The sequence below is a fragment of the Camelina sativa genome, chromosome 7 (genome assembly GCF_030686135.1).
Source record: "Camelina sativa cultivar CO46 ecotype springtype chromosome 7, ASM3068613v1".
In the NCBI taxonomy this organism is placed as follows: Eukaryota; Viridiplantae; Streptophyta; class Magnoliopsida; order Brassicales; family Brassicaceae; genus Camelina; species Camelina sativa.
In genome coordinates, this window is record NC_141886.1 from 30,632,638 (window position 1) to 30,658,792 (window position 26,155).

A 26,155-nucleotide genomic window follows, 5' to 3' on the forward strand; every position below is an offset into this window, starting at 1 on the left:
GTCCCATATTTTAAATTACAGGGCTTGTTGCGTTTCACAACTATGTTAATGGGCTTTAGGTTGCAGCATAATGGGCCTATAGTCATGGAAGGTGAGGGGGATAAAATATTTTACACTCCCGCCGGAGGGTCTTGCGATTGTCCCGCCTCTGTCGTGCTTTCCCAATTATTTTGTTTTGTTGAGATTTTTGCTTAGATCTTTGCTGATTGTGGATTTCGTCTAGAAGAAGTAGAGAGGCGAGGAAACTATGAGGGAAGAAGAAATTGAGAAGATCCGCGGCGTGGTTCGTGACTGCGTAAGTAAGCATTTGTACTCGTCGGCCATCTTCTTCGCCGACAAAGTAGCGGCACTCACTAATGACCCAGCTGACATTTATATGCAAGCTCAAGCTCTGTTTCTCGGTCGACATTACCGACGCGCCTTTCACCTTCTCAACGCCTCTAAGATTGTCCTCCGAGATCTTCGATTCCGTTACCTCGCCGCAAAGTGCCTCGTAATTTCCGATTTCTCCCTTCTTCTTCTATCTAATTATCTATTTCTCTGTGGGATGGGATTTTGAAATTCAGATTGTTTCGCTTGAATCGAGTGGTTTTAGGGTTTATCGGGTAAATTCTGTGTGTGTTTCAGGAGGAATTGAAGGAATGGGATCAGTGTCTCTTGATGCTTGGTGATGCTAAGGTTGATGAAGATGGAATTGTCTATGATGCCAAAGATGGTAGCGTCATAGATTTTGATAAAGATGCAGAGGACCGAGAGATTAATGTGAGTTTTTTACTCTATTCAAATACTTCACTCCAGATGTCATGTAGATAGTATGTATATGAGTCTAGAAGGCTTAGTTAGTGAAATTGTTGGAATTAAATTAATTGGTCTGACTACTATATACTGTGTTTCCACTATACTATTTTGAGGTTGAAGGTTTTGCAAGTACCTGCACTGATACATTGGGGGTTGTCTTTTGCAGATTTCATCGGCAATATGCTTCTTAAGAGGGAAAGCATATGGAGCGTTACAAAACCGTTCTCAGGCTCGACAATGGTCAGTGAGCCTTCTTTCACTTATCTTTCTTGTTTAGGGGATCATTTGCATTTTGATGATTTCGAGAAACTGATCTTATTGAGCTAGTGGTGTGACATGATCTGAGCATGTATATAAGTTTCACTGAACTGCTAGTAGGAAATATTAGGATCTTGTGTGTAATCTGGCTGATCCATCTATCATGATTGAGTGGTGTGTGAGAATCTTGAACTCCATATCCATTTAACTCATTAGTTTCGGTTGGGTTTGCAGGTACAAAGCTGCTATAAAGGCTGATCCTCTGTGCTATGAGGTACTTCTAGCACCCTAGTCAATTGCTGCATGTTATTTTTAGTTTCTGTGGGAAGTTGCAGAGCTACTGTGGGAAGATAAAATTCTCTTCATCACTATATAGTAGTAAAAAACCTGATTTAGCTCCTGTAGTTATCAGAAAACTGTTACATGGTTGTGATTTCTGTAATCTATCCTTTCAGGCTTTGGAATGCCTTATTGAAAGCCATATGCTTACATCTGAAGAAGGTGAGTTATAGTTCTAAGCTTTTTCATTCTTCTTTATTTTATCGTCTTGTTTGTTTCATGGCGTTGTCGTTTACATGACTAGAAGTTAACTGAGACTTTAATTACTTGAAATTCAGAATCGAGTCTGCTTTCTTCACTGCAATTTAGTCCAGAAGACGGATGGCTCTCTTCTTTCTATTCATGCTTGATAAAGAAGGTAAACATTTCGATGTTGTAAGGTGTTGATCCGATATGTGTCAATAGATATGTAGCACTTATATTTGGAATTTGCTTGCTGATTATCTATTCTGCTAATTTCTTTTGGTAGCATCTTTTTTTCTTCTTGATACTTACTAGTTCTTCATGTCCAGTATGACAAACAGAGCACGATAGATGCTAAGTTCAAGAAGCTTGAAAACGAAAGTGGTAGTGTCTCTGGATCATCGATGATCACATTGGCTAATAACACTGATCTGTTGGCCTGTAAAGCTGAGTACTACCATCAATGCTGTGAATATCAGAAGTGTTTCGAACTAACCTCTGCGTAAGTTGTATATTACTGCTGATGCTAAATTTTGAGCAATATGAAACTTGAATGATTCTAGCAATGTGATTCGCTTTTGGTCTTATTTGACAGACTCCTTGAAAAAGATCCTTTTCATTTGAAGTGTACCTTGGTACATTTGGCCGCTGCCATGGAACTTGGTAATTCAAATGAGCTCTATCTAATGGCGTGCAATTTGGTAAAAGACTACCCTTCAAAGTGAGTATGAAATTTATTTTCTCAAGCTATATGGCCAGTGGGTGAGCATGTCAATATAGTTCTTATGATTTTATCCCAATCCTAGCTAGGATAGTTAACCTGTTTATGGTTCAGCTTGTCAAGACCATGAATCAACTTCAAGAGCATGTTTTTTTTGGTGGAATATGTTTTATGTACTTGGTCTCGTTGAACATGTGAAATTGATTTCACATTTTTGTGTATGAGTCAAAGTTTCATAATTCCTTTGCTTGATGCTCTGTGGTATAAATACTCATACGTGGTTTTGTAGGGCGTTGTCATGGTTTGCGGTGGGTTGTTACTACTATTGTATCAAAAAGTATGCTGAAGCTCGGCGGTACTTTAGGTAATGCCATGATGCAGTCTTGACAAACTCTAGTGGTAGGTGCATGTGTCTAACCTGAACCCCATTTATTCTAATATGGTTTTACAGTAAAGCTACGAGTATAGATGGCTCATTCTCACCAGCTTGGATAGGTTTTGGTAATTCCTTTGCTTCCCAAGAGGAGGGTGACCAAGCCATGTCTGCCTATCGTACTGCCGCTAGGCTATTTCCAGGGTAATCAAGTTACTCTTGTTTTCTTTAAAACTAGTGACTGTAAATGTATAACTTGTGTCTAAAATGAGTCATTCTTAGCCCTCAAGCAATGTAGAAGTGTTCTTATTACGTCACAAATTGTTTTTTACAGGTTGAATCTTGATATTATCTTGTTCCAGGTGTCATTTGCCAACTCTGTACATTGGAATGGAGTATATGCGAACTCACAGCTACAAGCTTGCGGACCAGGTAAAGTTAGAAAATGCTGTCTGATATCTTCAGTTTATATGACTTATCTTTGTGCAAATATTGTATTTACTTTGTTCCCTTGTCTTTGTCCAGTTTTTCATGCAAGCTAAGGCGATATGCCCTTCGGATCCACTTGTTTACAATGAACTCGGAGTTGTTGCATATCATATGAAAGAGTGCGTTCCTCTTCTCTTTACAGTCTCTGCTTATCTCTGAATTTTCCAAATGCTATTAATGACAAAGCTATACTACAAAATGGGGTGAAGGTAACGATCCAGTAAATTGAGTCAACAATATCAACTATATTTCAGGTACGATGAAGCTGTGCGGTGGTTTAAGAAGACATTGTCCCATATACCATCTGCATTAACTGAAACCTGGGAACCAACTGTGGTCAATCTCGCTCATGCATATAGAAAGCAAAGGTATATTTTGGTGCACACACAACTAGCATCTTCTGTTGTGAATGTAATGAAGTTATTGACTCTTGAATTCTTATTATAAACAGAAACTACCATGAAGCTATCTCATATTATGAGAAAGCACTTACACTATCAACTAAAAGCTTAAGCACTTACTCTGGCTTGGCGTACACTTACCATTTGCAGGTATTTAATGTACTTTTAAACACCAGTCATTTCTTTGAAACAATACTTACGATGATTATCACATTTTTTCCATTTCCATCTCATTCTTGTCTAGGGGAAATTTTCCGCTGCCATCTCATATTATCACAAGGTAAACACACTACTGAATACGAGAGAACTATACTTATTTCCATAATTTTCTTCTCTGACAGTCGGTGAGCTATACATTATTCAACTATTTTGTCTATTTTCAGGCCTTGTGGTTGAAACCTGATGATCAATTTTGTACCGAAATGTTGAACGTAGCTCTCATGGATGAATGTCAGACTGGGGTTGATGCAAAGGTTGAGCTCTGCTAGAAGTTGGTCAGTTAAATTAACCGCCTTATTCTAGTTCTTGTTGTAATTTATCTGTCCTATCATTGTGACCCCTAACACAACTTATGATTTATTCCATGCATCAATAACCAAGAGACTGTTACAATATATTCTTTAAAGGGTCAAATATACTTCTGCTTTTTAATTTTCTAGTATAAACCAACGTTATACGGACAGTAGACATTCATAGATAATTAACTTTTCTTAGTGTGTGAATGGGCAGCTTTGTTTCTCTGCAGTGTTGTCTCCGCTGTCTGTGGTTTTGGTCTCTGATATAGGAGGTCCCTTGAGTAGTCCCCCGAACAGTTCTCCTGGATCATAGTAAATCTCAATCTCCTCTGCTCTAAGCGATTCATCAACCTGTAGAGAACCTTTAGAAGTAAGTGAATCCTGATGCTAGAGTTTTAACAATTTAAAGATTAGGAGGGAGGGACACAAATTCATGCTTCAGACATACCTTTAGAACTCCTAGACCCAGGAACTGAACCATTTCCCCAGTAGGAGCATGACCTTTAAAAGTTCCTTCAAAGTATCCCCAGTGTCTAAACTTGAAGGCTATAACAGGCGGTCCTGAGTACACAGAGAGTATTTCCCATGCAAACCCGCGTGGTAAAGCAGATCTAAAGGCGTCATGTGATGACTCGAAGCTCTCTTCCTCTGGCTTGTAGTACTGAAACTCTTGAGGCAAAGAGTTCTTGAGCAAAGCATTGTAACTCCCAAGCCTAAGCGTCTCTTCAGCTGATAAACCTTCCCTCCCTAATAAGTATAATCACTTTAATCCTTTTCTTTTTTGGTAACTATACAGTTTAAGATCATATCGATTATGTGCATGTGGTAATTACCATTAACAAAGAGCTTAAATTTCTCGGGATTTGTGGTCTTGAAGTCCTGTAAACGGATCTTGTGTGAGAACTCCATCTCCCATGACTTGATTGCGTTTTGCACAGTCTCTTCTAACGACCCTTTTGGCCACACCTGCGCTCACAATCAAACACGATCAACGAATCAGATTAACATATTTTAGCAAATATCATCATGGTCTTTGTCAATAAATCCCGAGGACCTTGGTCTGGCCTTCTTCAAAGAGCTGATTCACACTACTGAAGTCTGGAGGGTGACCGTACCTCCACTGAACCTTTCCTGCATCTTCAAGGACAGACACAGATCTATACTTATCTCTCTCTTTCCTAGTGGTCATATAAGGATGATGTACAGATAGTAATGCTTGCTTGTCTCTTTTATAATCATCTCAGAATACATGTTGATATTCAACAATATAGGTTAAATGGATAAGTGATCAACCCCGTTTTTGTAACACCACCTAAAGTTGACATTTTGAAGTTGTTAATTGTCTCAATCACAATACTAAATATCATCATCATGAATAAGTTGCTACCAATAACCCACAATTCCTTCGTCTTGTCCCAATTGGCTTCTTCTTTTGTATCCAATGACATAATGACATTTCCCAGTAGGAAATAAAAAAGCAAACCAAGGAATTTTACGAGAAATTCTTGTGTAACTTTTTTCAAGTATAAAGTTTGGTATATGTCAACATCGGTTATTATATGATCATCAAAGCTTCTAGACTTTATAAAAATATATAAATTATTGCAAAAACTAGTAAACATTTGATTTTTAAAAATAGTTATACTGAACATAGTTAGGAGATATAGTCCAACAGCGTGGTGATTTGTGTTGGTCACAAACTCACAATCTAAGCATATTGTTGATAAAGATAAATAAAGATAGGCAAGAGAAAAGAGTTTACATGGGTTCTTTCTTCTTCGAAAAGCTTGTTCACGGTGTTAAATATCGGAGGACCACCATATCTCCACCGTATGTTTCCCGTTTTTTCATCGTTCAAGATCGATCGGTACTTGTCCGCGGCCAACTTCAGAGACGAACGACCACCCTCTAGAGCATCCGCAGAAGAAGACATTTTCGTGAGTTTGCATAGAGTAGAGATTATAAAGATAAAAGAAAGACTCTCTACTATTTTATATAGCACCTAGCAAAGTAACCTTTTTTGCATACGACGATGATGTTAGCATAAAAGACAGATGTCACGATTTAGTCGGAAAGATCAGAGGAGTCATCATTGCTGACGGTCGGTTTGGAGAAGTTTTTACTGGCATGATCGACTTCATAACTCTAAACTCCGTTAAGAAAACAAAAATAATAAATTAAAAAAAAAACAAAAAAGGAAAAATAGAATGTTAACAATTCCTTTTTCTATTATAACTGTTAAGTTATATATGGATACCCTAATGTATGTATATAGATAATACATATATAACTCTCCTTCTCCGTTTACACTTTGATAATAACAGAAAACGATTACAGGGTTTTTCAATTCTCAAACCATGCCACCGTCTGCAAACAAGAAGGAATTTCTCCGAAGCGATGATAGTTTGTCATTCTATCGAGACGTCACGAGAGACTCGTATTTAACCAAACCCTTGGCATTCCCATGCATTGAACCAACCGGTGTTGTATGTTCCCTGTCAACCTAAATCTTTTTTTTTTGTTTTTATCTTTTTATTTTCATCCAATATTTGATTATATTGATGTTTGAAACGTTCTTTAGGGTGCTGGGCTTTATAATTCAGGCAACAGTTGTTTCATAGCTTCAGTGTTGCAATGCTTAACTCACACCGTGCCTCTTCTTGAGAGCCTTCGCTCATACAAAAGTCAAAACCCTTGCAACTGTAAGACTCCAGAGTACTTTTCAATATTCCTATTTTTTGTCTTCTCTGATTTTAGTCCCCTGTTTCTTCATGGTCTTAATCTTATGGCTCGGCTCCTTTTGGGTTTTCAGGTGGTGGCAGCGAGACATTCTGTGTTATGCAGGCTCTCCAAGATCATATTAAGCTTGCTCTCAAGTCTTCAGGATCTTATATAACGACGAATCAGTTTCGTGATAATCTAAATCGTATGTTATCTTCTTCTTTATTTTTTCTCCCTGCTCATACTTTGTCTTTTGGTGAGATTTCTCCGTATGAATGGTTTAACCTTAAGCCACCACAGATTTTTCACCTGACTTTCAGATAAACAACCAAGAAGATGCCTATGAGTTTCTACAGTCGTTTTTGGATAAGTTAGAGAGATGTTTGATTCCGAGATATAATAGCCCTGGCTCTGTCTCTTCTCAAGATGTCAACATTGTTGATCACGTCTTCGGTGGCCGTCTCATGAGTAGGGTATGACAATTTATTACCATACTGTATATTTATCTTACTGTTGTAGCAATTTTCATACTGATTATGTTTCATCTTTTCCTTTTCAGCTTCATTGCCGCAATTGCAATTCATTTTCTGACACATTAGAAACCTCTCTTGGATGGAGTCTGGAAATTGAAGATGTTGATAACCTTTTGAACGCGCTAGAGTCTTTTACACGTGTTGAACAACTCGAGGATCAGTTAACCTGTGATAACTTCAAGGAGAAAGTTTCAAAGGAGAAGCAATTTCAGCTCGATAAATTGCCACTGGTTGCAACATTCCACCTGAAGAGATTCAAGAATGATGGACTAATGATGAAGAAGATATCCAAACATGTCGAGTTCCCTTTGGAGTTGGACTTGCTTCCTTACATGAGTGGTAACCAAGATTCCCAAGTAAGCGAACTTTTGGTTCTATAAAATCAATCTTGAGATTTCCATGTCTTAAGTCTTAACATCCTAACAGGTTATACTTTTGTTTCTTTCAGGTTTCTACTAAATAACATCTCTATGCTATTGTGGAGCATCTTGGGTATAGAGCATCTTTTGGTCATTACTCCTCTTATGTGAGATCAGCTCCTGAGACATGGCATAAGTTTGATGACGCCAAGGTACTGTGATATAACAATTTTCATTTGATTTGTGGTTTAATTAGTTAGTTATATAAACAGACCTCTCTAAAGGGTGTTAAATAAATGCAAGTTTTTCTTGGCAGGTCACAAGAATCAGCGAAGATGATGCTCTATCAACAAATGCGTATATGTTATTTTTTGTAAGAGATGGAACTCCTTCGTTTTCTAGTGCTTTCGAAGTGTCGAAACCTTGGTATGAAGCTAGTCCATTATATTCTTCACCAAAGTCAGTGCTTGAGAGTAGCTGGAGAGAAGAGTATGCATTTGATCACGATTATGAGAATGGCGATAATTTCAAGTTTTCAACAAAGCCAGTGCTTGGGACTAGCTCGACAGAGAAGTATGAGAATAGCGATAATTTCAAGTTTTCAACAAAGCCAGTGCTTGAGACTAGCTGGAGAGACGAGTGTGTATCTGATCACAGTTATGAGAATGTCAGTACTTCCAACAAAGCATGTAACTACCCGGGGGGAGTATCGATCCTGGATGTAAATAGTTTAGATCTACGTTGTTATGAGTCTCAGGAACAAGTGTTTCATTCAGCAGACAGTGATAGTAATTCTTACATGAGTGATAATTTCGAGTCACCTAAGGCTGACAAATCATTTGCTGAGACCTCACCTGACCAGGAAGAGCCTAATTTGTCTCCAGAACGCAAAGGTACTATCTCTTTACTATTGGTTCATTGATAGCTTTAGTCTTAATTACAGTAAACCTGTGGAGGATACTAAGAAAGATAATGTATCCTCAGTTAAGACTAGCTCTAATATAGTGCTTGCTGGTTTCTGCAGATCCTAAGGCTAAAGAAATTGCTCTTTCATACCGTAAGAAGATTCCTACATCTCGCTCTTCCGCTTTAGGTCAACCTTATACGATCAAGAAAAGGAAAATCTCTAACAGCAGAAGATCGATGAAGGGCAAGATTTCTTCTTACATTTCAAAGTATCTTGGTGTGTTATGGGTGGTAGCATTGGAATCAGCTCTGAAGCGCATAGTGAATATATCCAGAATCAAGTCAAATGCATATATCTCGTTCTTCATGGATCATGTAATACCACATTAGCCTAGCCTATAAACAAACTAGTAGTACTAGTATGATCTTTAGAATAACTTGTGTGGAATAATCTCTGTTCATATCTTCACATATTTCTAACGAAGGAAAATATCAATGAACGAACATATACACTACGAGAACACATGACATGGTCTAAGAGCGTTGTGTACTTTTAGATGAAGGAGCAAAAGAAACTAGACTTCACTTTCATTAGTTGATCAAGATCAACAAAAAACGAAAAGATGCAGGGGACAAGCATGTGCTGTTTAGCAATCATACCTTAAAAGTCCAAAAGAAGCTGGGGAAGAATCCTCTCTAAATGAGTAGCTTCAATCTTGTCCATTCCCTCAGCTTCAGCGATTATAGCAGCGCGCTGCACAGCCTCTGCCAATGCCCATTAGCTAAACGACATGAGTTAAGGAGAAAATTGAGTACTTGTTAGAAAATGCAAACATGGATATGGATACTTGACCTGAGACAAAACTCTTGAGAAGTTCACAGCTGAGCTTTAAAGCATTCGCGTTAGCTACATAAACAATAACCAAGTATAAAATATTATCCATGTCTCATTTCCAAGTTTACATGAGAAAGTAAACAAGGGGTACCAGAAGCAAGCCTGTTCTTCTTAGTTGTTCCCAGAGCAACCTAAAGTAAATGTAATGCATAATTTAGCATCAACAAATGATATCTTCATCACTTGATGAACGTATCAAAGGTCATAGCTGTTACAGAATCTAGTGAAATTACGATAATTATTCTAATCTTATGACATGAAATAGAGAATACCTCAGCTTCAGTAGCATCAATGGCATCGCTCCTCTCCCTTTCTGTATAATCGAGCAGAGAAATCAAACAAAGAAGATCAACATAAGAGGAATTAAAGCTACTCTGAGCGGAACATAGAGGTGTACCGCGAAATCTTCGGGCCCAAATGTGCTTGAAAATGGCGTGAATCAGATCCTAATTGAAACGAAAACACACAAGGAGGTAAAGATGGAGACGATAATAAAAAAAAACGGAGGATGAGAAAGGGAAGACGCGAGCAAAGATTACAGAATCGAAGGTACTGTTGGCGTCCATGACGTTTTTGCGCATGTATTTAAAAGGAAGCTTCCTCCTGGGGCACAAACACCAAAACGTCGACCGGAGAGGGGCATTAATTTGAAAAAAAAGGAGAATTAGAATCATGGGATACAAAATCATAAAAACCAATTTTTCTGCAATCGAAAATTTTACAAGAGATATTGATACCTTGAGATGTTGATACAACTGAAGGCAGCGATTAACAGTGAGGCGGCGACGACGACGAGCTCCGATGGTGGAGGAGGATTAAAGGAGGGAAGAAAACTGGCATTTGGAAGTCGAAAAAGAAAAGCACGGAGAAGGAAAAAGAAACTAAATCCAAACGACAACGTTTTAGTAAAATCGCAATGTGGTGGAGTAATAAGCCCATCCCGGCCCAGCCCATATATTGCAGGGTTGTCCGTGTTTGGTTAAATTTGTCAGACACGCGTCGGTTAGCTCTCATACTCATCATCAATCCTTCGATTTTTGTAGTCTAGTGTATAGTTTATGGGCGTTGACTTCAATTATTTGCCTGTTGTGTGACGCGTTTTAGTCAGTTGTAATATATATTGCGATAATCCTGAATTCCTGATTATGTAACGTAATTAACGGCTGTTAAAACACAAATCTACCATTATTTAAAAAGATAATGTACTTTTTATAACTTTATTAGGTATTTTCATTCCAACTGAAAAAACCAAAAAAAGAATAGACAGAGTATTTTCCGGGTTTTCCCCCTCCTTCCAATAATTTTCACTTCTTTTCTAAATTTTATTTACGGTATCAAAGAATTTTTTTATCATGATAATTAGTATTTTATTCAATATTTCTTTTTTCAAGATAAATATATACTATTATTTGAAAAGCCATTTTATAAAATATGAAAAAATATAAATTAAGTTTTAAACTAGCAAAATCTGCATTTGACAGGAAACCAATGACTTCCAGTCAGTCAATAGAGCTTTGCAATGTTTCCAGGCACTACTATAGTACTATATCGTAGATATTGCTAATAACAATGACGCTGATGGTTTAAAAAAAAAAACAATGAAGCTGATGATCTGTTGGTAGATAGACAACAAGGAAGTTTCAAACTTTGTGATGACGAAGAAAGCTGGATTAAGGTATAGCCAATAGCCATGATTAAGTAGAATGCATCTAACAGTTAAGAACCTATAGTCTTACATCCAACAACCAAGAATTAAAACTAATTAGGAAAAGTGTTATTTTGCACAATTAAACTAACATAAAAAATTAAAATGCTAGAGAGAAACAGGAGGAATCCAGAACGGGCAAGTAAATACTGGTCCTGGTAAACCTTCAACATTGAAGGTATGGGCCGTTTTTGCAGCGAGATCATAAACACCAAAGCCGTAACCCATGAAATAGATAGAATTAGGCTTGAGACCAGGGCATGAGCTGGCCTGAACACAAAAAGGTTCATTTTCTGCAAGGAAAATGCAAAGATCTCCAATGTCCTCTGTGTAACACATGCGTCGTTCTCCTCCCCCTTTGCTTGTCTCCTCCTCTCTGAACACCATGAACCGCTTTGTATTGTAGTAGATCGTTTCTTTCTCATTGAACACACACGGAAAGCTCTCCCCAAACCTGTAAGCAGGAATCAGGAGGTTTTCATCAGCATTGAACAGTTATAATTTTTATACTTCTCTAAGAGATTTTTCTATATACCACTTCACGAAGAAACATTCGCCCGAGGGGGCCTCCACTAAGTGTTCAGTCTTGGCACACGACTCCAGTAGCTGCCACTCGGACTGCCCAAACTTGGGAATGTTGTAAAACCGCAACTCGTGGAACTTTGGGTAGTCCCAGTTTTTGGAATGGATATACCAGGAAGCCAAGAATCGGCTTCCTGGAGCAAGCATGTAGAACCTTTGATCTTTCTTCGAGTACGTGAGACTCGAGTTGTGGAAGTAGTTGAAAGGTGTTATGATGTTAGTCCACTCTGAATCCCTAGTGGGTACACAGAGACTCAACTGAAATCCCATAAACTTGACAGCAACTACACAGTCCTCCGCCTCTTGGTCGGGAGAACAGGACATTGCCACGTTTTTCACGGATTCCAATTTGAGATCGGGTAGCGGACACAAGGGAGGCAGAGTCGTGATCTTAGGAGATGATTTGGATGATGAAGAGCAGAAAAAGTTGGACATGCGTACAACAGAGCTGTCGTGTTTGTCCATGAAAAGTCCCCAACCATTGGATATTCCCACCAAGTCCAACGTCCAGAGCTCCTCCGGGAGTGATTTATCTAAAATTTTGACCGACTCTTCCTTGAGTGGGTTGTACAAGTCGAGAACTACATTCTTGTTGGGAGTACTGGGACCGTCTTCTTTATCCCAAACGCCGAGGGTCAGATAAGGCGGGGTTTGCGACAACCTAGCACTCTGGTTTTTCTACAAACCATGCATAAAGAACTAGTCAAAGACGATCAGAATCCAAAAATAAATAAAGACAAAGAAAGACAATGACAGTAGGACAAAATGAGTACGTAGCTTACGAGGGCATCTTTAGGTTTCCTGAGATAGAGCTTCGAGAGATGTCTAAGAAGCGTAGACATTGTCGCGCTATATTTTTTTCACAAGAACCCTAATTTAAAGCCTGTAAATAGCTTATATATATATATATATATATATGCACATATCGTATCAAATATTTCTGAATAATTCTAACATATCCGAATCTTAGATATTTCATGTTTTTCATTTTCTTTGGCAATATAATTTCATCGAAAACGACATATGTAAGTACATAAATCCTACTAATGATTTAAAAAAAAAAAAAAAAAATTAACACCTATATGTTGATAATCTGGAAATATATTTTCGAATCTAACCTAGAAGTGGATAAAATTACTTTAAAGATACCATAAGAGAAGAGAAACTAAGGAACAAATTTGTTAATGTCATTAAAATATCTAACAGATTCAGATATACAACACCAAATAACCAAGATAAAATAACCACAACCAAAGGAAATCATAAAGAGTATTAGATTCTGAATTTCACTAGTGCGTTCGTTTCAAAATCTTAGCTACATTGTGACTTGTGAGTTCGTTAAACAAAGGTAACATGTGTGCTTTGTGGATATCAAAAGATGGCTAAAAACACGAAGAGGAGAATACTAAACAGAAGCTGGAGTTCTTTATCAAAAAAAAAAAGAATAAAAACTAAACAAAGAATATATACTAGCCTAATTTTGGAGCCAGAAAGGGGTGGTGGTGGATAGGAAATTTTCGGGATGGATGGTGGAAGTGGCAAGATTGCAAACTCCCATATCCTCGAAGCCAACGAAATAAAGAGAGTTAGGGGTGAGGCCAGAGTACAAGCTTGCAGGGAGACATAACGGCTCGGACTTGGACAAAAAAATGCACAGATCCCCAATGTCTTCAGTGTAACAAGCATTTCCTTCCTGGTCTATCTTGAACACCATAAAACGCTTGGTTTGCACTTTGGCTAAATTGCTATTGCTTCCGGTGTACCATTTAATCAGAAAGGATTCACCTGTGGGCGACTCCACCAAGTCTTCCCTTCTAACACATGAATCCAAAAGTTCCCACTCGGATTGCATCAACTTGGGAAGGTTGCAAAACCGCAACTGGTTCAGTTTTGGGTTATGCCTGTGCTTGTGGAGATCCCATGATCCCGTGTAATGGCCTCCAGAAGCGGGCATGCAGAACATTTGATCTCTTCTGGAATACATGACACGAGAGGTGAAAAAGCCAATTGGGGTTCTGATGTTGACCCATTTCGAACCGTTACAGGGCCTACATAAGCTGAGTTGAGGTCCCAAGAACTTGACAGCCACAACACAGTCATCTTGTTCAGGAGAAGAGGACATGACCACGTTAGTGACAAGTTGGGTTTGGCAATCAGGTAGAGTGACAAGAGGAGGCAGTGAAATATGTTTTGGGCACGAATCCAATGCAGTTGTGGGGTTAAGATCATCTTGGAGAGACATGGTAGCATCACGGGTGTTCAGAGAAGCTACCCAACCACGGGATGATCCAATTCTTCCCATTACCTCCAGCAACTCCATAGCTACTAATTTTTCCGAAACCTTAACATCACCTTTACAAGGATCATAATACTTGAGATGCCCGACACATTCACCCTTCAAACTAACTCCACAAAAATCGCCGCCGACGATGAGATAAGGCTGATTTTGGGATAGAGAAGTCGAGAACCGACGGCTCTGGTAGCAGCGTACGAGCGCCTCTCTCCTGAGATGTCTGAGAAGCATAGACATTGTGAAAACGATTTTCTTTTATCCTTTTTCTGTGAGAAAAGTCTTTACAAATCCTGAATTTTGATCTACGGTGGATCTATTTATAAGCGGACGACACACGCCGTTTTAACCCTAATCGGCTCCCATCAGCGTTAAAAGGAAATTTACCCTAGATAAGTTTACCCTTGTGGGATAACCCGTCCAATAACGGAGCCGGCCCATGCAATTTCAGGTATGAGTACGCCTTCAATAATTTAAAATTTATGAATTCATTGCTAGATAAGTTTTTCTTATTTAAATATTTTTATTTGCTTTGAAAAAATAATTTGTAACGCTGGAGTCGATCATACCAGTGTTTGAGATTGTAAGTAAACATTCAAATATCCAAGCGTTCACACAGACGCACAGATTACACTGTATACATCACATGTCACTAGATGCACAAGTGCTTTAATGGATCTTGGTACACAAGTGGCTACTTGGTTTCCAAGGGAAGGAAAAGATTGATGAACAACCCACCGAGAAACTACTACTCTTATCTTCTCATGTGCAGGTTACATTTCGGTGTCAAATAAATACAGTTTCGTCAAATAACAAACGATACTTGTCTTTTGTCAACGAATCGCAGGTGTCCCTTTCTTACCTCAACACATCTTCTGAGTGCAAAGTAAAAAAAAAAAAACATTAAAAAGAACAAAGTTTAAGAACAAAGCTGTCAAGCTTAATCATAGTATTCATCTTGTTTTGTTACTGGGTTAAATAAAGTACTTTATAATCTATGAGGAAACGTAAACTAAATTATTGGATTAAACTTTTTAAAACCACTACAATGTTATTACGTAAATTGGATTTTTTTTTTTAACAGATTTCAGCTCAACAAAGAAAGCTTGGTGTAAAAAAAAAAAAAAAAAAAAAAAATTGGTCGATGCATTAGCTTAAATGATAAACGAATTAAATGTAGCTTAATGATACCTAGGCTCCGCGCGTGTAAAACAATAAATTATTCGCTAAGGCAAATTTTATTTTCATCCGTATCACCGTTAAAAAATACCCAGAGTTTGTAAACAAACCACGCGGAGTAAATCTATTGCATGTACTGATGTACATATCACTTTGGTGAGCTTTATTATCGTAGAGAACGCTCGACAACCCAATTCCGCGAATGAAAGAGAACGAGACAGTTTGAGGGCAAATCTGTCACTTAAAAGACACTACAGATTCATTCAACGCAACATTTTTCAAATCCAAGTGAAGAATCACTGATCAAAATATCCGAGCTCCTAATAACTTTGGCCAGTTATAATTTGTCCACATACATCAATAACGTTATATATTGTTTCTAAATCCATACAGTTTATGGTCAAAAGAAACAATTATGCAAATAATCTCTCTAATAGTACTTTTTATGAACATTTATTTATTTTTGTCGACAAAAATATACCACTTTTATAAATTATAATAAACTTGTGGTGGTACGTAAAAGTCATATTTATAGTAAACGTGTGGGGGTAAGATTATAAATGTTATGTAAGAATTAAGATGCATATGTTAGGGTCCGATGTGCATATTTATAATAATGAGAATTCAGTTATGCGACCCAACAATTCAATGGGTCGTGTGAAAAACAATGGAATGGGAAAATGCTTTTAACAACTTATACATGACCCAAACGCTAGCTAGGGAGAGTTTTCCCATTCAAATTTTGGAAAATATCCAATTTAAATAAAAATTAATCAACTTCTTGTCGTGTTCATATTTTGAACAAGTATTTTATAGTAATCCTGAAAACGTTAAAAATAATTAGAGAGAGCCGTCAAAAATAATCATTTTCCAATTAGATTTGTTAGTCAATGGAGATGAGTCAAACAATAAAGCGTACATTTTAATGATTTATTATTATTTTTTTTTAAAGAAAAAAAAAAAGGGAAATAACCGTCGAATCGTTGGTTCGTCGTTTCTCTAACGACCTCCTCTGTAACGAAACCTCTGCAACCGAATAAAATATCTGGCATTATGAAAAATACAGTCACTCCAGTGATCATCTATATAAGCAGCAATACTCATAAACATCTTTAGATATCTAACACCAAAATCAGAGAAAAAAAACAAAAAATCATGACGATTCTTAACCGTGCCAAGCGAGCTTTTCTCAAGATGCTGGGTTCAGCTACCAAATCGACGGCTCTGATGAAGCTCGCTGCTGAGAAGACCGAGACTCAATTGACTTGGCCTATCTATATGAAACAGAGTACTGTTTCGATTTTATTCCGTCAAATTTATATCCACAAACCAAAATCGAAAACAAAACAAAACTGTCAACAACCAATCTTCAAGTTAAAGATGATTGACCCGACAATAAAGCTCCAGTATTTTTAGACCTAAGCCTAATGTTTAACGAGCAATCTATGATTACTAAACAAAGGAATCTCAATCTTCTTTAGGGCTTGATACGACATCAACGAGATACTGATTCAACTTCTGTCCAAACGTCTTCAAAGAGAATGATTCGACGACATGATTCCTGGCCTCACCTCCCATTCTCTTCGCCAATTCAGGATCTTCGATGAATCTAGCCATTGCCGAACTGAAATCTTCTGGAGTCGGTTCACAAAGATAGCCTGTTACTCCATTCTTTACTGTCTCTACAGGGCCACCGCTGTTGCAGGCAATTACGGGTTTGTATGCAGCCATTGCTTCTAATGGAACAATACCAAAATGCTCATCCTAACATTTGAAATGGACCATGAGAATGAGATGAGATTGAAACTTGGAGGAAGACAAACAAAAAAAAAAAATGATGGTGACTTTTACCGTGGGCGTGTAGAGAGCGCACAAGCAACCAGAGAGAAGTTCATTTCTTTCAGCGGTTGAACAAGATGTAATGAAGTTAACTCGATCAGAAACTCCTTCTTTCTCGGCTAAACTTCTGAGCTCCTCCAAGTACTCAACATTCTCCTTCAATCGCTCGTCATATCCACCTGAATAACAGAGCTTTGTTTGTTAGAATACAAACAGTTACATATGATAATGATGGGGAAGTCAATTATAATATAAACTTGCCTGCAACGGTAAGGGTAACATCAGTCAGATTTTGCTTATGTTTGCATAGCATAGCAAAAGCTGAAACGGCTAGATCGATGTTCTTTTTCCTCTCAAAGCGGTTTACAGAGAGGAAATTCAACCTGCTAGAGATAAAGAAGAACTTATAGAAACCGGTAGAGAAGTAATTTTTCCATATGGAAGCTTGCTTTAGTATCCTGTAAATTTGGAGTTCAGGGATATACAATACTTATAAGTATGGGGTTCATTGAACTGATCAATATTGACTGCTGGGTAAAGTACAGCTGGGCGACTTCCTTGTGCATTTAGCCTTTTAAATGTATTGGCAAATGTTAATGCCGTGAAGTTACTGTTAACAAGGATCATATCAGCCATCCCTACAATCCCACAAGTAATAATCTAAGAACAATTGCTGTCAGAGATGGATGTAAGTAAGGGGTTAGAAATGGAAAACCAAACCTGTGGTTTGTTCTTCGATGAAATCAATGGGTCTCCGATACATCCGTCTAAGTGCTGTTGTATGCTTAGCTAGCAAGAGATCCGGGAAATGGCAGTAGAAAACAACCTATATCAACATATGTTCAAGATAAAGCTATTGTAAAAAGTGAGCACAAGATATAATGAGTAAAGCAGCAAAGTTTGAATTACCTTTGATGACCTTTTAAGTTTGAGCAATGGGACTACGACTGACACCTGGTCTACAAGTATAACATCGAACGAAGACCAACCCGAAAGAACACAGAGAGCAACAAACAAGCACCGCAAATATGCACACACTGCGTGTAGTCGGTAGAAAATATGCCGTGGCAGGAAAGACCCATACACCGTAACTTGAAAGATACCTGGATAGTTGTTTAAGGACATTGAATCATAATAAATCTCAAACTGTGATTATATAATGCCTACAAATTTGAAGGATATCCTAAAACAAAACCAAATGAGAAACTAAGCAAAACGTCACTCACCAGAGAGAGTTTCCTCGAAGCATCTGGATTTGTCGTGGTGAGAGGTGAAGACATGAACTTTATGACCGTGGGACGCAAGCTCAACCGCCGCATCGACGATCAATCTCTCTGCTCCACCTGCAGCATATACCAGAAACAAACAACGCACTAGTGTAAATTTGTGAGACCCGAACAAATCTAATAAGTCTGATAAACTCGTTCGTGATCTCTCAATTACATTACTTTAATCTTAGAAGAATTTGGGAATAATAATAACTCCCTCGGAAGCGGAAGCAAGATAGATCCCAGAAGAAGGACCAATTATACGAGAGGAAGAAGATTAATCAGGGGAAATTAAAATCGAACACTGGATGAAGATCGTGTATACCTATCCCAAGATCTGGATGTATGATGGCGATGTTCATCTTTGAAGCTTCTTTTTTCCCCATTTTGATCTGACTTTTGCAGACTCCACTGGTTTCGTTTTTCTGTTTGCGGGTTTCCTGAGAGGTTTTGTCAAGAGATATTTGACCCGCCCGTCTTGGATCGATTGGATTAAAAAAGTGAAAAACAAAAAAATTTAATAAATTTGGGTAAGATGAGGGATGCTTAAGGCCCATATCTGCTCGGCCCAGATAGCCCAACACATAATTAAATTTAATTATCACGAAATTGATTACTATTTTTTTTTTAATTTATGCTGTACTCTTATACAGTAACAACAGTATTTGATGCAAAAAAGAATGATTGAATATTTTATTACGACATCTCTGAAAAGAAATGTTGAAATTATTAAAATTATTATGAGATTATTATGTAGATAAATGAATTAGTTATCCTAAATTTTAGTTAGAGTACTCCAAAATTCTCAGTGAGAAAATAAGAGAATGTTTTTTCGTTAATCAAAATTTCGTATCAAAAGTTGGGTAACGCATACACACTGTCTTTGATGACTCCATCATATCAAGTCATAAAAAGTTTGATAAGATGCCGGAAACTAATTAATCGTACCTGAAAGAAGATTAAGTGCCTTCCATATAACACATAACTTGTTGCATCTTGACTCTTAAATTGATTTACCCAGAAGAGAAACCATATGATTAAGCCTCTGCGTAGCCAAAACATAAAAAAGACTGGTTCATTGCATCATCAAACTTAAACAAAAACTGTATGAAAGCAATAACTAAGGTTCTATATTATCAACTGTGATTAGAAGTGCTCAGGTACTGTCTATACTAACCAACGCATGCCTCAGCCTTATTGTTGGCCTGTGGTTTTATCAGCTTTATCTTCGCACATATGTTCCTGAAATGATTCACAATTCAATTAAAGAAACAAAAGGATAAGAGAGAGTGCTTGTTCTCTTTGTATACGGTGTCTTACCTCGATCACAGATGATGATGGGTTCTCATTGTTCTGGTTAGCATTAGATATAACAAGAGAGGTAACGCCTTTCATTACTCTACGTGGCAGAAGCTCAAAATCCCAGCCAAGTAGTTCACAGACAAACCGAGCAAAAGCCTTGTGAGCTCGTATTTTCATTTTCGGTATTTTAGTACAATGGTGAACAACCCCATAACAGTGTTTAAATCTTTTGATCAATTTCTTATCAGTCGCAGCACAACACACCAGACAGATAAATACTCCACCTTCATAGTTTTTCTCATAGTGACTCTTGAGCTCAACATTCTCTGAGAAAACTCTAGATATTAACTCCAACTCCTCAGAAAAAATTTCATCACCGTTCTCCTCAACTGAACCAGTACCATCCTTGGCAAAAATGTCTTTGAAAGCTTCTGATGCATTCTGTTGCATTTGTAACAAAGCAGCCTTTGCGTGTTCTTCAACAGACATGACCCGCTGTTTCTCCTGAGGAATCTTCAAGTCTGAAGGCAGCTCAGATGCACCTTCCACAACCACCTCTACGCTCACGGTCTGTCAAAAAAAAAAAAAAAACCAAAAAAGTGTTTTGAAGTATCTCTGAATCACCAGAAGAACTATTCAAGAAACCTACAAGGATCATAATGAACTGATAAGATCAAAATCTTTTCTACAACAATATTGATAAACTGATAAGCTTGTCTTCGATCATTAAAACCAAATAGTAACCTGAACTATCAAGCTATAATTCACACAAGTAAATTAGTCATCTTTTTTGAAGCCACAGACTACATTAGTTGCAAACTTAACTTCTTCCAAGGTATAGAAGAATCTAACCTGAGCGTCCTTCTGGCTCGAAACAACAGGGTTGTTAACGTCCCAACCAAGAACATTGCAAACAACTTGCGCAAGAGCTCTATGCTGAGTTTTCAAATCAGTCTTACTAATGGAAAGCGAATGCTGAATTAAAGCCAAACAGCTCTTGAACTTCCTACAGCTCTTCTCTCCAGTGCCACCACAAACCAAACACCAAAATTCTCCATTCCCAGCGTTCTTCTCATAGTATTCCTTAAGCTTCCCATCATTCTCTTCAAACACTCTCGTCAAAAACTCAAACGACTGATGATCCTCATCTCCTTCATCACTATCATCTTCCCCTGATTTGTTACCGAAGAACTCGCGACAGGTTCGATGGATATCTCTCTGAAGCAAATTCGCAGCCAATTTCGATTTCTCCTCCTCCGTAATAGGCCGCGCCTTCTTACACGGCCTTTGTTCAGGCCATCCAGATCCCGTAGAAGGAGACTGAAGCGGTTCCTTCACAGGCCATTCTGGGCCCGAATCAGGCCTCGGACGCTTGTTATTGTAGAGAATTGGAGGATTGATAGGGTTTCTGGATATGATCTTCTGTGGAGTAACAGCTCCATAGCGAGAGAGAAGTTGCAAATCCGCCGGCGGGAGGTAATTGGGCCTGCTGGGTCGTTGAAACGGGTTGAAATTGGGGCTAGGGATTGGGTTTCGGGTCGGAGGACCTTGGTGCCAGAGCGAGTGAAGGTAGATTACTTCTTGCTTCAGTGATTCATCGTCGTACAGTTTCATATTTCCCGGCGATGAACAACTTCAGGCTCCGTTTTGTGTCACGTTCGCTTTTTTTTAATTCATTATATAACTATTTATCATTTACTGCAACTTAACCCCTGAGCTTTCACTTTATTATATTTTTCACCTAATTTCTCTGTTTTTAACATATAAAACCCTATATGTTTACTTTTTCATATTTTTCCTCCACAAGTCTCTGTTTTTAAAAGCTAAACCATGAACTTTCACTACACTTGTAATATTATCGCCCTAGTTCTCTGCTTTTGACTTTGGGTTCGTCATAATAAACTTTGAAGTAGCTCAACAATAAAGCACATTTTAGATAATGAATTGAGATGGAGATCAATCCAAACTTTCCTGGAAAAAAAAAAGGTCAAAGATAAGTCATTGCATGTTTTGAATATACCTTAACTCCTTAGCCACTTCTTCAATCGTTGGCCTCTTCTCTGGCGATACGTCAACACATCTTGCAGCTAGCTCTGCGCTAGCTTCTAACGCGTTTTGCTTAGCATCTTTTATTAGTTCAATAACACCAAAAGATCTCTTCTTGTGGGTAAAGGAACAGGCCTTAGAGAAGACTCTGCAGCTGGAGTGAGGCTTGGAAACAGATCACGAGAGGCTTCATTGAACACATCATGAGGCTCTCTTCCAGTCAGGATCTCAATAAACGTAGCACCAAATGCGAAAACATCAGTCTTCTCGTTAAATTTGCCGGTATCTACTGACTCTGGAGCTATAAACCCTATTGTTCCTTCAACCAATGCTTGTACATAGGTCTCACCTAATGGAATTTCTAGGGAAAGTCCGAAATCAAATAGCTTGGCGTTTAAGTTATCGTCCAGTAAAACATTACCTGTCTTCACATGTCTATGGATCAGAGGTCTTGATTTGCCAACATGGAGATAAACAATCGCAGCTGCGACCTGAGCAGCGATACGAATCCTGCATCTCCATGGTAGAATCATTTTCTCTCCTTGCAAGTAAGCTGATAGGTTCCCGTTTGGTACATATTCAAAGACAATAATCGGTACCTTGCTCTCCAAACAACAACCTAGAAGCTTCACCAGATTCATGTTCGTACTAACGTATGCAGCTATAGCGATTTCCCTTATGCAATATTCTACAAGCTCATCATGATCATTCGTTTTCTTGATTAGAACAATTCCTCTGTTCTCAAGAACTCCCTGAAACAATCTATAGTTGTCGTCAAGAAGTAAGACATGATCTTGGTCGTAGTCTTTGGTTGCTTGCTTCAGATCGTTTTCAGAGAATACACGGAAAGGATTGTAGTCACCGTTTGAAATACGGATTAGTTCTTCAACCAGTAATCCTCCGTTCTTCAGTGATGATATCTCACGGTCACCACAAGATGATTTGTACGATGTTGTTGTCGTCCTGTCTCCTCTTAAACAAGAATTCATTAGTTTCCCGAAGAACATGGTTTTGATTTGAAGGAGCAGACAGACGAGATCGGGATATTTAGCAGGACTGCGTTGGAGTTGACCCAAAGGAAAGAGAAGCGTCGCGGACATTTCATTATCTATTGACTTTTCTCTCACAAACTCCAAAAAAGTTGACAATTTTCCCAGCCTATATTTGACTTTTTTAAACGCCGAGATCAGATATTTTAAAGTACCCTCTGTTTACTCAATACCCTCGCTGATGCAAAATTCATAGACGTAAGTTTGTACACATGACTTGTTTACCATTAATATTATTATTTATCAACTTCCTTAACTGGGATTGAATGAATAGCGTTTGCTTGGACGTACGTAGTCGTGTTTCAAAATTTAGTCACTAAATACAAAAAATCCCGTTATTGTACTATTGTCATGGACAATACAAACGTTGTTAATAATTCTCAACCGCTGAGGTTTTTCTTTTTAGTAATAAGTAGCTATATTTCGATCTAATGATCTAATGATCCAGCTTCAAAACTTAGTTTTACTCTCAGTGGGATTAAAATTCGGTATACATAACTCAAAATCTAGCAGCGCTTCCATTATTTGCTTTAGAGACAAACTGGCTCCGCAAACCAATATTACCGTCAAGTCCATTTTAACCACATGATTAAACAAATTATTGGGAACTTCTACTTAGTTTTGACATTTACACTTTCTAACTCGAGAAAAACAATATCTGCCCAAGAAGGTGAAATGTTTTTGGATATAGTTTAGTACTTGCATCTATAATTACTCTAGAAAAACAACACATGTCATATGAGTGAGAGTGATATATAATAACATTATATTAGTGTAATTATATGAATCAAATTCAGTACTATTATAATTTCCCAAATCTGGCAAACTGAGAACTTGTATATAAATAAATCCGTGATTAGCTAGCTAGACCACGTTTGTTTCAAACGTAAAAATTAACTTCGCATTAGTGTTTACATTATTTATATGTTATAATCTAAGAATTCTTTGCAAATTTCAAACGCAAACGTAAATGTAAAATATAATGTATCCGGATTAATCAAGGAGAAACTGAATGCCATCACAGTGGGCGTAATACACATCTGACTAGCTTTTTCCTTTATCAGTACTAGCTACAACATAAAATTAGCGTTCAAACAAGCTTTAGGAAAGCCTAGACTCCTGTCTAAATTAAATACACGATTAAGTAGTATAACTGAAACCAAGGTCTGCAAATCCGAACAATATTATAATCATTTAAGAATTTAAGAAAGTGTTATATTTTACTGTCATACGGTATATAAGAGAAAACAAAAGCAGTTTCACCATTTTTAGCATCTACAAATCCTCGAGGAGAAAACTCAAAACATTTAAGATCCAACAAGACAAGAAACTACTTTACAAAGAGCAAACAATAACCAGCTAATTGCAACAAAGATTGTACATACATTCATATATACACTAATAACACTTAGATAAGCCGAAACTAGGGTTTTCTCGTGTGTGTGTGTGCGTATTAGTATGTATATACGCTCTCTAGGGTTTACAGTGTCGTAAAATGAAAAGAATATACGTCATTCTAAGCTCACATACATAGAGTCACGCAAGTGATTATGAATCTCATGATTCACATGGTATATATATAATATATATGAAAAGATCATAGGTTAGGATGTCTTATGGTTTCGCATGTAAAAAACTCAAGGGTGCAATAAAAGCTTACTATCAAGATCGATTTAATACATGTGTGGAATTGCTGCAGATCAGTACGTGGTAATTAAATAGAGAATGATTATATTAATAAAATGCTTACCATTAACTAATCCCACTTTTGTTTTATTATAGTAGAATTTTTTTGTTTGCTTGCTAAGAAGGCAAGTTGGAGCTACTACTAGTTCCCGTAGTACCATCTTCACCATCATGACTCTTCATAGGATTCCTCTTCTTCCTCTTCTTTCTTTTCTTGTACGGAACTCCTCTTGCCTTTGCCTGCGAATCTCTCACTTCCTTCAGAAAAACCCTAATCCCGCCGCCGGCAAAAGGGTTTCTCTCCGGCAACCCTCCGTTTTCCTCGAAAGCCGCTCTTAGCCGTCCGATCAACGCATCTAAACTCCCCCACGCCTGTTTTAAAGGACAGTTACACTGTCCGGCCGGCTCAACCTGTCCGAAGAAAACGCATCCATGGACATGAACCTTCGTCTTCCCGAATTGGTCGAGGTATTGGAGGAAATCGAGGATGTGGTTTGAGCCACACTGCGAGATGTGAACTGGTGGCTGCTGGTTACGCAGGTATTGACAAAACGTGTTCCAGTCTCGTCGTTTCTGTGACTCGTACCTGCTTAACGCTGGTGGGTTAGGAGGTGACTGCGGTTGGTGCGGTTGTGGTTGCGATTGAGATTGCGACGATCCATCTGCTATGCCTTTGCCTTTGTTGCTACTACTAGCCATGGTAGATCGATCGATGATGGTTATGTTGGTATAATCACCTCATAGCTACTAGAGATTATTCATAAAAAAAAAAAAATTGATTTTTTTTTTATGGGTCTTGGAAAGAGAAGAAGAGGGGGAATATAGAGAAACTATGTCAATGATGGTGGAGGAAAACTTTAGAAAAATTTCTACACTAATTGGAAATAATCTTATTATATTCTCGCGTAAATTATTTGATGGGAATATACATATTTAGACACACACGGAGCATCAAATCAAATAATCAATAAGGGGTAAAAAAAAAAAAAAACTAAAAGCTAGTGTTCTATTATTGTTTTATTTTTTTCTTGTCAGCAAAATCTAGTGTTCTATAATTTAATCAACCTCGAATAAATGATTTTTTATAACTAAGTTCGTTTTTAGTCGAAAGTAAAGTGACTAGTTTTGAGAGTTATTTCAAACCAAACAAACTTAAAACGTAGATATATTACAAATTTAACAAATTAAGTAAAATGCAAATTGATTAGATGATTAGTTTTGGTAATATCAAGTTAAGTGATAGATGAGGGAGACAGGAGATGGGACCCGTAAGAGTGCTTTAGTTCTTTCTTTTTCCATCGGTAGACCTATCAAATAATTTTCTCTTCCTTTAATCTTGTACGATTAGCATTTAAGAATGGTTTACTATTTACTTTATTTAAATATTTGTTGCCATTAAAAATTAAAATCATGTTTCCATTCAGCTTAGCAATCATTGTCAATCGAATATTGCCACCCTAATATTATGTGTAACAAAAGAAAAAAACAATACTTAAATAAATGCTAATTCGTGTAGAAATATAGCTCAACACTGTTTTTTTTCTTTGTTAGGCATAAAGTTTATCTAAAAGTATTAAGTATGATCCATTAGAAATATCAAACAATATTTTATATTTACGTAGGCAAGCGTTTTCTCTGTGCATGTAAATTGTAAAAAAAAAAAAAAAAAACAGACATCGATTGATCTCCCTAAATAAATAGGCCCATAAATAAAGCCC

The 26,155-nt window shown here is 37.6% G+C and overlaps 6 protein-coding genes and 4 pseudogenes across 16 annotated transcripts; 2 read left to right on the forward strand and 8 right to left on the reverse strand.

Annotated features, from left to right (window-relative positions):
• The first annotated feature begins 78 nt into the window (after positions 1 to 78).
• Positions 79 to 4,435, forward strand: LOC104703207 (anaphase-promoting complex subunit 6-like). Of its 3 annotated transcripts, XM_087457418.1 has the most exons (18): positions 134 to 493; positions 628 to 762; positions 965 to 1,038; positions 1,291 to 1,330; positions 1,512 to 1,557; positions 1,674 to 1,753; positions 1,908 to 2,080; positions 2,174 to 2,299; positions 2,589 to 2,663; positions 2,751 to 2,876; positions 3,035 to 3,104; positions 3,198 to 3,280; positions 3,416 to 3,529; positions 3,613 to 3,712; positions 3,807 to 3,842; positions 3,946 to 4,035; position 4,189; positions 4,292 to 4,435. In XM_087457418.1, the coding sequence occupies exons 1-18, from the start codon at positions 248 to 250 to the stop codon at positions 4,339 to 4,341; spliced, it is 1,665 nt and encodes a 554-aa protein (XP_087313544.1). In that variant the 5' UTR covers positions 134 to 247; the 3' UTR covers positions 4,342 to 4,435. The 3 variants fall into 3 exon arrangements, 2 of the variants coding, with proteins under 2 accessions (XP_087313543.1, XP_087313544.1); XM_087457417.1 differs by lacking the exon at positions 4,292 to 4,435 and having other exon boundaries at positions 79 to 493; positions 3,946 to 4,213; XR_015561357.1 differs by lacking the exon at positions 4,292 to 4,435 and having other exon boundaries at positions 118 to 493; positions 3,007 to 3,104; positions 3,946 to 4,213.
• LOC104703205 (pathogen-related protein) lies at positions 4,123 to 6,056 on the reverse strand. 2 transcript variants are annotated; one of them, XM_087457419.1, is made up of 4 exons: positions 5,840 to 6,056; positions 4,911 to 5,043; positions 4,526 to 4,824; positions 4,123 to 4,428 (listed from the first exon to the last, which is right to left on the reverse strand). In XM_087457419.1, the coding sequence occupies exons 1-4, from the start codon at positions 6,008 to 6,010 to the stop codon at positions 4,273 to 4,275; spliced, it is 759 nt and encodes a 252-aa protein (XP_087313545.1). In that variant the 5' UTR covers positions 6,011 to 6,056; the 3' UTR covers positions 4,123 to 4,272. The 2 variants fall into 2 exon arrangements, with proteins under 2 accessions (XP_087313545.1, XP_087313546.1); XM_087457420.1 differs by lacking the exon at positions 5,840 to 6,056 and adding an exon at positions 5,132 to 5,368.
• Positions 5,878 to 9,114, forward strand: LOC104703211 (ubiquitin carboxyl-terminal hydrolase 21-like; annotated as a pseudogene). The gene is made up of 9 exons (XR_015561356.1): positions 5,878 to 6,014; positions 6,415 to 6,563; positions 6,659 to 6,779; positions 6,890 to 7,003; positions 7,099 to 7,271; positions 7,358 to 7,687; positions 7,780 to 7,902; positions 8,007 to 8,583; positions 8,715 to 9,114. The product of XR_015561356.1 is annotated as a ubiquitin carboxyl-terminal hydrolase 21-like (transcript).
• Positions 8,996 to 10,364, reverse strand: LOC104703210 (protein MHF2 homolog). The gene is made up of 7 exons (XM_010419181.3): positions 10,229 to 10,364; positions 10,031 to 10,094; positions 9,889 to 9,937; positions 9,764 to 9,804; positions 9,583 to 9,622; positions 9,450 to 9,503; positions 8,996 to 9,361 (listed from the first exon to the last, which is right to left on the reverse strand). Exons 2-7 carry the CDS (start codon positions 10,070 to 10,072, stop codon positions 9,258 to 9,260), a joined length of 330 nt encoding a protein of 109 aa, XP_010417483.1. The 5' UTR covers positions 10,073 to 10,094; positions 10,229 to 10,364; the 3' UTR covers positions 8,996 to 9,257.
• A 940-nt stretch (positions 10,365 to 11,304) lies between these two features.
• Positions 11,305 to 12,620, reverse strand: LOC147941880 (uncharacterized). The gene is made up of 3 exons (XM_087458672.1): positions 12,561 to 12,620; positions 11,707 to 12,456; positions 11,305 to 11,589 (listed from the first exon to the last, which is right to left on the reverse strand). The coding sequence occupies exons 1-3, from the start codon at positions 12,618 to 12,620 to the stop codon at positions 11,305 to 11,307; spliced, it is 1,095 nt and encodes a 364-aa protein (XP_087314798.1).
• A 536-nt stretch (positions 12,621 to 13,156) lies between these two features.
• Positions 13,157 to 14,317, reverse strand: LOC147941881 (uncharacterized). Its single transcript, XM_087457422.1, has one exon. The coding sequence runs from the start codon at positions 14,306 to 14,308 to the stop codon at positions 13,253 to 13,255; it is 1,056 nt and encodes a 351-aa protein (XP_087313548.1). The 5' UTR covers positions 14,309 to 14,317; the 3' UTR covers positions 13,157 to 13,252.
• A 2,195-nt stretch (positions 14,318 to 16,512) lies between these two features.
• LOC104703214 (uncharacterized) lies at positions 16,513 to 19,400 on the reverse strand. 5 transcript variants are annotated; one of them, XR_015561360.1, is made up of 9 exons: positions 19,303 to 19,400; positions 18,680 to 18,831; positions 18,313 to 18,429; positions 17,996 to 18,189; positions 17,807 to 17,912; positions 17,572 to 17,724; positions 17,348 to 17,469; positions 17,099 to 17,265; positions 16,513 to 17,011 (listed from the first exon to the last, which is right to left on the reverse strand). XR_015561360.1 is itself a non-coding variant. In XM_010419186.3 (9 exons), exons 2-9 carry the CDS (start codon positions 18,738 to 18,740, stop codon positions 16,715 to 16,717), a joined length of 1,212 nt encoding a protein of 403 aa, XP_010417488.2. In that variant the 5' UTR covers positions 18,741 to 18,831; positions 19,303 to 19,400; the 3' UTR covers positions 16,513 to 16,714. The 5 variants fall into 5 exon arrangements, 3 of the variants coding, with proteins under 3 accessions (XP_010417488.2, XP_010417487.2, XP_087313547.1); XR_015561359.1 differs by having other exon boundaries at positions 17,348 to 17,472; XM_010419186.3 differs by having other exon boundaries at positions 17,577 to 17,724.
• A 126-nt stretch (positions 19,401 to 19,526) lies between these two features.
• Positions 19,527 to 21,530, reverse strand: LOC104703213 (uncharacterized; annotated as a pseudogene). Its single transcript, XR_015561358.1, has 3 exons — positions 20,509 to 21,530; positions 19,675 to 20,226; positions 19,527 to 19,596 (listed from the first exon to the last, which is right to left on the reverse strand). The product of XR_015561358.1 is annotated as an uncharacterized LOC104703213 (transcript).
• On the reverse strand, positions 21,493 to 22,839 carry LOC104703212 (putative wall-associated receptor kinase-like 16; annotated as a pseudogene).
• Positions 22,840 to 24,393: 1,554 nt separating this feature from the next.
• Positions 24,394 to 25,450, reverse strand: LOC104703215 (protein LIGHT-DEPENDENT SHORT HYPOCOTYLS 7 pseudogene; annotated as a pseudogene). Its single transcript, XR_015560825.1, has one exon. The product of XR_015560825.1 is annotated as a protein LIGHT-DEPENDENT SHORT HYPOCOTYLS 7 pseudogene (transcript).
• Between the last annotated feature and the right edge of the window lie 705 nt (positions 25,451 to 26,155).

Bases quoted from the DNA above. Each gene is read 5' to 3' on its own strand.
- LOC104703207 (XM_087457418.1), top strand. From the start codon at position 248: ATGAGGGAAGAAGAAATTGAGAAGATCCGCGGCGTGGTTCGTGACTGC. The intron at 494-627 runs GTAATTTCCGAT...TGTGTGTTTCAG, and splicing joins ACCTCGCCGCAAAGTGCCTC to GAGGAATTGAAGGAATGGGA. The intron at 1,039-1,290 runs GTCAGTGAGCCT...TTGGGTTTGCAG, and splicing joins CGTTCTCAGGCTCGACAATG to GTACAAAGCTGCTATAAAGG.
- LOC104703205 (XM_087457419.1), bottom strand. From the start codon at position 6,010: ATGTCTTCTTCTGCGGATGCTCTAGAGGGTGGTCGTTCGTCTCTGAAG. The intron at 4,825-4,910 runs GTAATTACCACA...TATACTTATTAG, and splicing joins ATTTAAGCTCTTTGTTAATG to GGAGGGAAGGTTTATCAGCT. The intron at 4,429-4,525 runs GTATGTCTGAAG...GGTTCTCTACAG, and splicing joins TGGGTCTAGGAGTTCTAAAG to GTTGATGAATCGCTTAGAGC.
- LOC104703210 (XM_010419181.3), bottom strand. From the start codon at position 10,072: ATGCGCAAAAACGTCATGGACGCCAACAGTACCTTCGATTCT. The intron at 9,623-9,763 runs GTATTCTCTATT...CATTTACTTTAG, and splicing joins TTGATGCTACTGAAGCTGAG to GTTGCTCTGGGAACAACTAA. The intron at 9,504-9,582 runs GTACCCCTTGTT...TTGTTTATGTAG, and splicing joins GAAGAACAGGCTTGCTTCTG to CTAACGCGAATGCTTTAAAG.
- LOC147941880 (XM_087458672.1), bottom strand. From the start codon at position 12,620: ATGTCTACGCTTCTTAGACATCTCTCGAAGCTCTATCTCAGGAAACCT. The intron at 12,457-12,560 runs GTAAGCTACGTA...CATGGTTTGTAG, and splicing joins GGAAACCTAAAGATGCCCTC to AAAAACCAGAGTGCTAGGTT. The intron at 11,590-11,706 runs GTATAAAAATTA...TACAATACAAAG, and splicing joins TAGAAAAATCTCTTAGAGAA to CGGTTCATGGTGTTCAGAGA.
- LOC147941881 (XM_087457422.1), bottom strand. From the start codon at position 14,308: ATGTCTATGCTTCTCAGACATCTCAGGAGAGAGGCGCTCGTACGCTGC.
- LOC104703214 (XM_010419185.3), bottom strand. From the start codon at position 18,740: ATGGGGAAAAAAGAAGCTTCAAAGATGAACATCGCCATCATACATCCA. The intron at 18,430-18,679 runs GTATACACGATC...TATATGCTGCAG, and splicing joins ACATCCAGATCTTGGGATAG to GTGGAGCAGAGAGATTGATC. The intron at 18,190-18,312 runs GTGAGTGACGTT...ACAACTATCCAG, and splicing joins CTTCGAGGAAACTCTCTCTG to GTATCTTTCAAGTTACGGTG.